Source organism: Dermochelys coriacea, chromosome 2, assembly GCF_009764565.3.
Source record: "Dermochelys coriacea isolate rDerCor1 chromosome 2, rDerCor1.pri.v4, whole genome shotgun sequence".
Classification (NCBI taxonomy): Eukaryota; Metazoa; Chordata; order Testudines; family Dermochelyidae; genus Dermochelys; species Dermochelys coriacea.
This window is the reverse complement of record NC_050069.1, coordinates 121494754-121507553: the sequence shown is the minus strand read 5'-3', so window position 1 is coordinate 121507553 and position 12800 is coordinate 121494754. Positions and strand designations below refer to the sequence as shown.

Sequence of the window (12800 nt, the reverse complement as noted above, 5' to 3'; positions counted from 1 at the left end):
TAGCATGCTAATGACTTGGAAATTGCATTTTGTTGTATGCTATCTGGACAGCAGAACATGCTCATTAAGAGTCCAAGACTGGCCTACATACAAAAAGATTGCAAAGCCAGTGTACAGAATGTGCTACACAATCACTACTAAAGGATCCATTTCTTCTCCTCATCGGTTACTCAGAAGCAATTTTTATTTACAAATAGCTTCTTGCATTTCAAGAGCTGCTCCATGATATACAGTACAGAAGCTGTATTTTTTTAAAAGGTCTGGAGGTTTACACATAATGAGCATCAGTCCAGATTTAGCCTGAACTCAAAAAATGTATGGATTGATAGGGGAACATTAGGAAACCAATTTAGCCATCATGTATCAGAGCAATGATGCTGTTCTAGTCCAAACCAAAGACTTATGGGTTGGTTTCTGAGTGTGGATATTCCCTTGAGATTACAGGGCTAAAGAGAGAATACTGAAGTTTAGTTATCTTCTGCACCTGTAGTTCTACCAATTAGGGAGATGGAAATTGCTTCTTTCATCTTAACCCAGGGTTTCCCCCGAGAATTTTGGAAATCTCTTAAAGTGCATCGGGGGGGGGGGGGGAGAGAAGAGTCCATTTCAAAACTAAAGTTAAAAGGTAGTGGAGGAAGCTTTCAGGACATGGAACGTGGTATCAGAAAACAAACATGGTGTGGCTATCACCATTTAATATTTCAGTGGAAACCCTATGCTGAGCATGCCCCAAATAATATTCTAAGGCACCAAGAGCTGATATCTTAGGCAGCAGCAGGAATATCAACCAAAGACTGCGTTGAAGCAGCTGATCTGATCTATGCTAAGAAACTAGCTAGTTCCTCTGCTCATCTGGAACCTTTTCTAACCCAGAAGTTGCAAAATGTACAGCCCACTTTAAGTTTGATATCTGAAATATTTGGCCACACAGAGAAATTTAAGAAATTTCCACAAACAGCAAATCTAAGTGTAGGCCCATAAGGATGTATTATGATTACCAGGTCTTTAACAAGTGTCAACTGACATCTCTCTTCCAGGATAATAGCTGATAGTAGAGAGATTGCATGGCTTTTGCTAGCAGATCAGCCACTTTTGTTAAGTTTCCTCAGAACTTCTAGATCTTCCATCCAGTCCTAGGAACTTGTTATTTATCAGCTTGTTCCAGCACATCCTCTTTTGACTTCTCCATCCCTAAGAGTGCCTGAAAAGAACAGGTATGTCCGCAACATCGGCTGAGATGAAAAACTGATGCAAAGAAATAGTTTAGCTTTTCTGCAACATCCTCATTCTTTTACTTCCCCTCATTCTCTCAAACTTACCGATTTGAATTTAAAACCAAGATACTCTAAGTATATCTTTGCCTCTATATTCAACCATTCAATTGTTCCTCTTGATCTCACCTTATATTTTACCTGCCATGATTTGGGTTCCTTTCTATTAGCTTTAATTGGGCTGAATTTCCATTTTTTAAGAATACCTTCAAAAAGTATGTGGGCTTTACTCTAAATCATCTCTTAACTGCAGGCCTCAAAGAATTTGGCACACACTTTGTTGGAGAACTATTATTTTAACCCTGGAGTCCAAATTAACATGCTGTCAACATCTTGCCACTAGATGAACTAGCATCATTTATGCTAGCAGAACTGAAAATAAGAGCCATGCATTAACTACTTCTGCAAACTCAAGGAGCTTGAAGGATTGTTTTCATGGCTCTCGGAAATATTCCTTCTTGCCCCCCCCCCCGGTCAGTTTCTTAGTGACTGTATGGAAGATCAAATTTGGGATCTAAATTCTTTATGAGGGTCTCTTGAAACTTTTTAGTCTTAAAGCTACAGTTCATTTAAGATATGCGACGACAGCAGCACAAGAAAAGCTAATAAATCGACCAAAATAGATAACTGCATTAAATTGTCTCAAGAAGTTGGGTTTTTTCTTCCTTTCTACAGAGCATACAAGCCATAGCTTATTTTACATAGCTATTAGTATGGGGGAGGGGAGGCATACACAGCACTATTCTGGAGATACTGTGTACAAGATCTATCTTGGCATAGTGAATGGAATCTGAATTTTTTTTTTTAAAAGAATAACTAACTCTGCTTCCTGCAGGTGCTCTGGTTAACTATAAAGAATGAAAAAAACCACAGTACAAAAATTTACATTATAGAAGATCTAGTGGAGGAAGATGATGATATATTTCATTGGCATGCACTATAGAGTTTCTTAAGCAGCATACATAACTATTTTATGCTCTAAACAACTATGTATAATACTTTCAAATCACTATATTTGCCCTAAAAAGAAACTGATCATCAAACCACAGAAGCTCCAATGACAGGACTACCTTACTGATGGACCACTTATACAGAGTTGTATCACCAAATAGGCTAGATCTCTCTTATATACCAAAGACTGCACCGATGTGTGGATGGGCTATAGACATGTATTACAACTGCCTACAATGTAAAGGGAGCAGTGTGATCTTAAAAAACCCAAAAGCTTGTCCAGTTTGCTGGGATTGATATATAACCCAACTTCTTTAGCCTCACCTGGATGGTTTCAGATTAACAATTGCAACTATATATCCCTTTCTCTTCTAATACCCATGAAAAAGAAAAATAAATTTTTAGAAACAGAAAGCAAGAAAAAAAAAAAAATCACACACATGCACAAAACCTACACAAGGGCCAGGTTCAAATGTGACTCACTGTACACGGAATGGTGAAGATCCAAGCCTTCTGTGACAGAAAATAGCACTACAGGCTACTTTAATGGGAACATTAAAATGCCTCTAAGGTCATGATACTCTTCGTTTTGAGACTCATACTTCTGAAAAAAATGAAAATGTCTTAATTACGTCATAGAATCATCAAATCATAGAAGATTAAGGTTGGAAGAGATGTCAGGAGATCTAGTCCAAACCCCTGCTCAAAGCAGGGCCAACCCCAACTAAATCATCCCAGACAGGGCTTTGTCAAGCTGGGCCTTAAAAACCTAAGGATGAAGAGTCCACCACCTCCCTAGTTAATCCATTCCAGTGCTTCACCAACCTCCTAGTGGATTAGTTTTTCTTAATAACCAACATAAACCTCCACCACTGCAACTTGAGACCACTGCTCCTTGTTCTGTCATCTGCCACTGAGAACAGCCGAGCTCCATCCTCTTTGGAACCCCCCTTCTGGTAGTTGAAGGCTATCAAATCCCCCATACAAATCTGCTATACAACAGAGTACAGAACTTGCTGTGATGCAACAGAGGCCAGTCTGCAAATGACAGAATATTGTAAATTAAATGTCAGGAGACCAGATAACCCCAGGAGACGGGGAATAGGAATCATACACTTACTGTTTCAACTCTGGTCTAGCTTAACAATAATAATGTACAACTAACTGACAAACATTTGTTGGATTCTATAAAAAGAATTCATATAGTGTCAATCCAGTTCTTGGACATATGGCTACTTCTCTTGCACACATCTTCTAGAGAAAATCCAGCCTTGACTTTACAATTGCCAGTAATGGAAAATCCACCACAAACCTTGATAAGTTGTTCCAATGGTCAATTACCCTGTCTATGAAAAAAGTGCATCTTCTTTCTAGGTTTGAATTTGTATAGCTTCAACTTCCATGCATTGGATCTTGTTATATCCATTTGTCAGATACACTGATGAGCCCTCTATTTTCAAATTTCTGTTCCCCAGGCAAGTCCTTATAGACTGTGATCAAATCACTCTTAAAACCTTCTTTTTGTTAAGCTAAGCTAATGCTTGAAGACAGGCTAATAGCAACTTACTTAAGCCCTGCTCCAAAGCAGAGTTGGGTGACATTTGCTACAATAAAAGGCACTCAAATACACTCTCTCAGTATTTATGTTGTGCTCCTCACTGCAGGCTCTGAGCACCTCAATAAAATAAAAACTTCCACCATGAAACAATATGTGGAAAGCTCGTATTCCTGCTGCCAGTGTTGTACTTACCTTGGGACAGATTCAAAGCCCATAGAAGTCAATGAAGAGACTTCAGTGGGCTGTGTGTTGGGTCCTTTGTGATAAGTTATCTTCCTTCAGCCCACAGCAACAGAAGTGAAACCTGTAAAAATCAGCTTTAAAGAGCATGTGTTGGCATTGCTGAGAGTCCTTGTAGATTCTTCTCTTCAGAGGTTTCAGAGTGCATGTGGACAACAACTCTAATGGCTTGGATATTCCTGGAAGCCATAGACTGAGTGTTCCACTGCAAAAAGCAGGGCTGGTTACATGCTTGTTCTCACCTCTGGTGACCTCACCTCGTCTGAAGATCAGATATTTTGATCATCCCCCTGGGTCAGGTCTGCCCATCAACCTGTGCATGTTGATGCTTCGTCTATTCCAAACCTGTGTCACCACCAGAGCCTATTCCTTGTTGCATCAGAGGCATTGATGCTAAGGCATAGCTGACATTCCCTTCATGCCATGGAATCCATCAGATCACTGACGGATATCTTTTAGAGGAGGCTCCCAGCTCACTGATTCCTTGTTATTTCTCATGCCCAGAGAGCACTGGAGTTTATATCTGGAATTTGAAGCATCCAAGCCGCAAATTGGTGAGGTGATAGCCTGGAATCTGAGCATCTTCTATGCTAGGATTTTATGTGACATACAGATCTATGCACAATCATCTGTGGCCATGCAAGTTCAGCCTCTGCTCTGGGGGAATGCTTGGATTATACAGAGGAATTAACATGTCAGAGATACCTACTCCTTGCCCAGGCAAAAACAGAAATAAATGCTGGTAGATAGAGGATGGTGGCCCGTGTGTCCCTGTTTATTGAGGGCACTCACTTGAAGTAGTTCATGATCATGTTTTGTAGTCCCTTGTGCGTTGGACCCACCACAATCACTTCATCTGTTTTTTCCTGACAAACTTTTAGGCATGTCTTTTTAAATTACAAATGTCTGTATACATTGTTAGGATATCTGTATGAAGACTGTGTTCAACATTTAGATTGCTTCAATATTGGGGCTTCATAAACAAATTAATTACAGGCTCCATTTTTAAAAAGATAGCGCTAGTTTATATTAAAATAGTGTTACATAGAGAGCAAAAGAACTAAGCACACAACAGTGGCAGTTTGCTCAATACATGTTCTGTTCATTTTTTTCCAATTTAAGTCATGTCAAGCTTTACTACATACCTATAATATGCCATACCTTTCCCTACAAAAAGTAAAAACAATCCTTTAAAAAGCTGTTTTCAGCCTTTATTGTACCACAAGTAGAATACAAGAATTTACTTTAAAAACATTTTGTATGCAGATATTCCATTCTGCAAGCAAGCAATAGCTTCCTGAGCCAAATCTTTGTTAATTAGCTAACTATAAATAGCAAACTCAGAGGATTTATATAGAGTTGAACTTTACCAGAAAGGGCTTCTGAAAGCAAATCCCACTGAAAAATTATTGGTTTTCGCAATTACTTCTCCTGAAAAAAAACTTAAAGCATTTTTATATGAAGCCCAACCAGGCAATCATTTTCTCCTGATGTGGCAAGCTGTGGGGCAACAGAAGTTTCATACTTCCTAATAGTGCAGAAAACAAGGAACAGAACAGGAAAAAAGTAAGTTAAGAAGGTATTTGTTCAAATACACAATCATTCTCAGGTCAAAAATAATTTTTAAAATGTCCTCATCAGCAGATGAGGACATTAACAACAGATTTTTAAAATTAGATTTTAGAGTATACACCAAATATACTATTCACTATTTATGATGGCTGTTTGCTTTTTATTCTTGACTCAGCGTGGACAATGAAATTAGACTGATCAATTCCATTTTCTGGTTCTCATATACTAGCAAGATGCTAGTGTGTTGCATATTCAAATGCTACAGAAGAATTATTACTACATCAAAACAAAAAATTATTGAAATAAAAAAAAAAAAAAACCACAAAAAACCACAACCTGGTGGTAGTAGGTTTTGCAAGAATTTGAGAGCTAACCTATGTGACAGTGACCTTTAAGCATGATTCATTAGAATGAACACAATTTCTCTGGTCAATAAAAAGAACTTCACATTCATTTTCACATAATGTGTTATTTCATAGTACTGATCATCAACTAACTGAATACAGCCATCACTTTAATGTACTATGTTTACCACTTTAACACACAAAACAAAAAGTTCTTCCCACAGTTTATTTAAGTTTAGTGAAATAGTTGCAATATTTCTTAAACTCAGGATAGGAAATTAAAAAAAAAAAAAAAAGAAAGAAAGAAACCCCACACACTTTGGCAAATGTTCCATTCAACTACCATCTTGATTTTTAGGGGCGACTACTGTATCTATGTAAACAGAAAAGTTTACTAGGGTTTGATTTTACAGTCATTCCCTGTATTAATCTCAAAATGATTTCAGCGAAATTTCCACTGACAGAGCAGCTACACAACTGGGTACCTAACGCTGCGCCACTGAAGTCAATAGGAGCTTTGCCATTGACTTCAGTGGGCAAGAGAAAAAGCCCCGAGTCTCTAAGAATGGAATAAAGCTACTAATCTTTTAAAAGCAAATAGAATTTATACAAGGCCTAAACTCTAAACATTATTTTTCAGTGCTCCAAGAGAAAGACAACCTGCAAAGTACCAACACATTGTTTTCCACATATCTTAATTACAACCTGACCAGTAATCATACCTAAATGGAACTAATGAAGTACTGTAACAAGATTTTCTAAACCTTTGTTCATCAGTAAGTACTTAGTTGCAAGTGAATACTGGATTAAAACCATGAATTAGAATGTAATTAATAATAATTTCGCTGAAAAACAAAAACTTGCAATCTTCCTTCTACTTAAATAACTGCGGACAAATTGTAACATTGGTTTTCCACATGAGAGGAGGTTGTAGACAGACTACTGTGACTGCACCTGGATTCTGCAGCGAGTAGTTCCCCTACCTTGACTAGAAAATCATGACACAAGACAGATGCAAGCTTCTGTTTATTTTAGAGGACAACACGCCAGAGGAAACACATGCAGCACAGACATAAAAGTGTGATTACATCTTCCTTAGTGAGTGCATCTGTATATCACTCCAGTTAACAGCAGTCTTGAAATTCAATGCGTTTTTAGATCATGCAGTAGGCACACCTTAATAAGTCAAACACACACTCAACAAAAAGTGAACAAGATTAGCTCTGCTGATCCACAGTACTGAGCCCAAAGACAATCTTCAAATTCCAGTTCACCTTTAACTGCCTTTCCCCTAGGGTTGCCAGCCCTCCAGGATTGTCCTGGAGTCTCAGGAATTAAAGATTAATTTTTAATTCAAAGATTATGTCATGTGATGAAACCTCCAGGAATAAATCCAACCAAAATTGGCAACCCTATTTTCCTCAGGTATGTTTTTTTTAAGTAAAAAAAAAATACACCTAACTTATTCACTGGCTTGCCAGGTCAAATGGAAATTTTACAGGCGTAGCTAAATCCATTGCTCTTTTTTACTGGAGGGGAATGGCACTAGAAGCAGAAGCCCTCTGATTGGTGGAGGCATTAGGAAACAACAAAAAAAAGCCATATAGGCTCAAAAGGAGAGCAGTAGTGGCGCCAGCAGTCATCTTCTATGTTGTGAACGCGTTCACAATATGTAGAAGTAAAATAAAATGGGGGAAGGAATGGATTAATTTGCAGAGGGGGCAAATATCTGCCCACGTAAATTGAATGAGTGGCTTTTTGGGGTGTACCAGCACAGGTGTATTCCCTCCAGGCTACTAGGCTATGGTTTTTTGTTTTTTTTTTTGTCAAGCCTGGATAATTACATTTTAGATAGAAAAGAGTTTGAAGCCTCTTGCACAAATAATTTGCCGTACAGTGTTAGCAAGGGGCATGTTATGGTAAAGGGATATTTTTAAATGGGTTTTAACATCCTAGAAATCAGCACAGAATGTTCAGTAATCTCTGCTACTGGGCTAAGAACATGCACTCTCACCAACAGAAGTTGGTCCAGTAAAAGATACTACCTCCTCCACCTTGTGTCTCTGATAAAACAGAATGTCAATCAATAAAACACTAACTGAATCCTCCTTTGACACCTGGATTGCCTGTTGTAACAATACCAGTGATGAAAACTGTGACTGACTCACAAAACTGTAACTGCCAAATGTTTCCAAGAGAAAAATACGGAAAATTGTGTCAAACAATTGTAATAAGGATCAAATTCAGTGAAGGTTGACAGGCCATTATTTCATGTTCAGGTTAACTAGAGGTATGATGGATTCCACCTTACCTCAAGCATAGGCCTAGCACCGTCATGGATTGACAGAATGTGTGTAACATTATTCTTGCTCAGTTGCTCCGCATCTCGAGCATCTGTAGTGGGGGGAAAAAAGATTTTTTTTTAAGTTTCTCTTAAAAAGCTGTTCCTAGTTCTCTCACACATGTTGAAAATCATGATCTGTAAAGTTCTTCTAAAAACACCACATTCAAAAAGACAAGGGGAAAAAAAAAAAATGAACTCCAAAGCAAATGATATACTATATAAAGAACAAGCTTAAGAAAACATCCCTAAATTATTAAGTCAACAGTTTCACATATTTTGCATCTGAAAATTGAGTGTGTGTCTATCTGTGTGTCACACACACACACACACACCACGTGTGCAGATAACAGACATGATAAATTTTAGAGCCATGTGATAACTTGCATTTATCATACACCTTTGACAGTCTCACCTATTCTCTGCCCACTAATACTAATCTATCTGCACTTGGATTTATGCTTACATTTCAAACCCTGTAGCACCAAGCAGCTTCAAAACTGCCATCGTTGTTTAAGATCAATTTACCACACAAGTGTTCCTTCTACCTTCCAAATAGAGAATCCTACCTTCATGTCCCATTCCACCACCCCAACACACAAGTTACACTGGCCAAAGTAGGCAATATTCAGTCATTAAAGGTTAATGGCCTGATATCTCACAATTCTGCAGAGCTAGAAACAGAAGATTTTATACTGGACAGGAGAAATTCCCAGCTTCCCAAGAAAAGGCACCCCAATTGCTTCTAATCCTGGAAGACCCTAAGTAATCACATTTTAAATCTAGAAAAACAATGTTAGAGTTTTTTTTGAGGGGGCTTAAATTTATTATTTTCTCTTCCATCCAAGATTTGTACAGTTGGACTTTTGATTTTACCAACAAAGGGATACAAGAAAGTGTATGTGTTATTTTTTTTTTATATATATATATATATATATATATATATATATATATATATATAAAAACATATATATATATATATAAAAACATATAAACACACACACACACACACACACACACATTCCTCAATTTGTGTGTGTGTGTGTAAAATACATTATATATCGTAATACCACATTTTCATATATCTATATATGTGGTATTACGATTTTATAGATATTTGTTTGAGATGACCTGCAAAACTCACTAGGAAAATTGATGGGGAAAAGTTTAGGATTTTTGTTTTTAATCTCCCCGTCCAAATATTCAACATTTCATCAAAACTCACAAGATTTCTATTAGCTCTATAGGAAGCAGAACAACATGGGGGAAGGGAAATTTGTAACAATTTAATCAACTTTTGAATTTTGAAATTTCTCATTACTTCAACCAGCTCCACTCAGGGCTAAAGTAGCCATCCCAAAGCCTTTACATCATAGTACCCTGTCATGTATTCACTATGCATTATACACAAACACACACACACATACAGAGTAACCCTCACAAACAAAAGTATAATAGAGTCCTTGCCTGAGATGTTTAAAACAAGATTAAAAATTTAATAGTCATCAGTGAGGAGTGAATCTGTGGAAAAAAAAACAAAGGCCCCTGCCACTTCAGCTTCTGGAGTACCGTTAGCTAATAGCAATACTGGGTTCTTATTCTCTGTAGACTAGCTACTAGAGAGGGATATAGTACCTGTAACGTACCATACCTGCTCTACTCCTTTTAAGTTTGGCCAGTGCGTATAAAGAGATTTGATAAGTTTCAACATGGGAGAGGTACCAAACCACATATTTAATTAAGTTATATCAAAAATAAGAAAACATTGTACTAAATAAATCAGATTTATTTAGTACAATTTAATACATTTTATTAACTTTGAGGAAGAAATTTTCCCAAGGTGACTTTTAATCTTGAGCCCTTAATTATAGTACATGAGTATTCAGAATTACCATTAGGTGCTCAGAATTAGAATGCAGGTTCAGGCCTGAAAATTTGATGCTAGACATTTTAAAGAAATTTACTTGGATTATGTCTACATGAATGGAGTTAAAAACAGCAGCTCTGGAGACTGAAATCTTCTGTAGCCAGAGTGCAACTTCCCCACACTGGCCCATCAACAAGACCAGGAGGGAAGACCCATGGGGTCAAAGTTCAGTTTGTCTCCAATCTTCATCTCTTGACTGAGAAAGGCTGCCATACGTGTCAATTATAACAGTGTTCTTTGTTATGTGGACACCTGTCTAAAAACCAGCCTATACAATTAGTTTGTGTTAGCCTGGTTAATAGATTTGAAACCTTTGTGGTCTGTGCTTTTTTAAAATCATCTCTTCCTTGGTACAAAAATAACAATAATATCACCTGTACATTCTTTATGTACGTGCAAAAGATCAATCAGCATCTCTTAATTCGAGTCATTACTCTCTACTATGAAGTTTCAATACCCTTTTTAAATCAGAAAGCAGAAGGTGGCATTTAATCGTATTGTCCAACAGACAAAATGCCGAGTATCTGAACACAATAGAAGAGAGTTAACAAATCCATACCCGATTATGAAAAATACTCGATCTTAAAGATTTTAGCAGCTCTAAAAATAAGAGAAAAATCAAAACTGTCTAGTTTCACCTACTCTGAAGGTCCAATGTGTGTGACCAGAGCATAGGTGTTTATTCATTTGGATTCCTGTGTCACCATTTCAGACAGAATTCAGCACCAAATAATTTAAATTCTTTAACGTCTCTTCATAACAAGAATGAGCACTTTCAAGGATAACTTTGAGCCTTGCTGACACTGTAACCTGCTAGAGCTTCAGAGGAACAGAGTTGTTAATATTATTAACTACATCCTTGATTACTGAGGTCTCAGAGACCACCTGTAAAGTGATGGCTTTGGGAAACTACAGAAGCCAGCCCAGTTGGGCTTTTAAGTCTGTACTGTGCACCCTCCAAATATAGTTGCATACTTCAGGGCCAGCTAGCTGGAACCTAAATTTTTTATAGTTTTAGGGAGATAGCATTTCCCAGTGGATAGGACACTGGACTGGGACACAAGGGATGTGGTTTGGCCACTGACCTAAACGTAGCCTTGAGCAAGTCACTTCATCTCTACGTGCCTTCGTTTCCCCCCTCGCAGCCTTAAGCTCTCGTCAATTTAATAAGCTTTTCAAGACAGGATCATCTCTTATTATGCATTTGTACAGTGTCTAACACAGTTGGGCTCTGATCACAATTAGTGATAGTGTAAGACAAATAAGTTATAATTTAAGAGAATGATAATGGCTCAGGAGAAACCGTGCTCCAGGTTCCCAAAGCCCTGTCAAGGCAAGCAGTTTTGCAGCCCACCCAGCCAGTTTTTAATACACAAATGGTTCCCTTTAAAAGTTGACTGGCTAGCAGTGTTATTAACAACACACAATACTACCCTTGCAACGTTTTAGTCCTTCAGTTAACTGGAATTCAATCAAGTCAACGCTGTATAGTAAGACCTTGTTTTGGGATATTCATAGAAGAGGGCAGGAGAACCACACATTGATCCTGAAACTGTGTACCGAGATCAATGAGGTGAGTGAGGTAATATCTTTTCCCTTACCCACCTTGTCTCTCAGATACCCTGGGACCAAACACAGCTATAACAACACTACAAACAATGCCAAGATAAATTGCAGTTCACAGTATACATAATTCAAACAGAAAATATACAGAGGAGGAAAAAAAATACAGTCCCTGGCTGGTAGGTTATCCAAGTCTCTAGACCCATGGAATATATAAATTTAAAGAAGGGAAATTCCCTTGCTTCTCCCCAATGCAAATCACTGATATAACAGACAAGATTGAGAAGCTGTCCTCAGTAGCTATACAGATTAGATACCCTGTTCCTCACAATATTTCTGCATAAGAGAGATGTTCAATTTCATATCTAAAATGGTTACGTAAAGGGACCAAAAAGCAAGAACATTCAGTGCTAGAACTGTAATTCTGACTCATTATTTAGCATATCACTATAGTACTGCACCATACAAAGCAGGCTGATGTTTCAAGGTCACAGTGTTAGATACACTCTCTAGAAATCAGAGCTAAAAGAAATCTATTAGGTCACATCTAACCTATCCGTTTAGGTCCTGCACAAGATTCTTTCCTACAGCAGGCTGTCTAATGCTTCATCCAATATAATTTAAAACCTCTCAACTCATGGAGGCATCAACCAGTTTCCTTGGGAAAGTCCTCCTCACATAACTTGATACATTTCCCCCTTTCTCCTCTTCCCCCCACATTCAGCCTAGGTTTCTTTTGCTTCATTTTCTTCCATGCTCCTAGCTCTAGCTCCTCGTACTAGTTTGGACAGGGTCACAGCCACATAGCCAAGGAGGAAGATTAATTTTGTAGTTAAGGCACTGGAACAGGATTGGTAGAATCTGGATTGAGTCTCCACTGTACCACCCACTTCCTGTGCTTTATTTCCCCATGTGTAAAATGGAGATGGTACCTCCCCTACCCCACAGGTTCCTCTGAGAATATATTCATTAATGATTGGGAGGAGCTTCAATACTGATGTGATGGGGTCATGTAAGTAGACAGGCAGACCCA

General features: G+C 37.9%; 1 protein-coding gene across 3 annotated transcripts in view; it reads right to left on the bottom strand.

Moving 5' to 3' along the window:
- LOC119852107 (interferon regulatory factor 4) overlaps window positions 1-12800 on the bottom strand; it is a 122773-nt gene that overhangs the window by 95243 nt on the left and 14730 nt on the right. For all 3 annotated transcript variants that reach the window (XM_038392449.2, XM_043508390.1, XM_043508391.1), the window contains exon 3: window positions 8248-8330. In XM_038392449.2, coding sequence (XP_038248377.1) covers window positions 8248-8330 — 83 coding nt within the window. The remainder of the gene's footprint in view (window positions 1-8247; window positions 8331-12800) is intronic.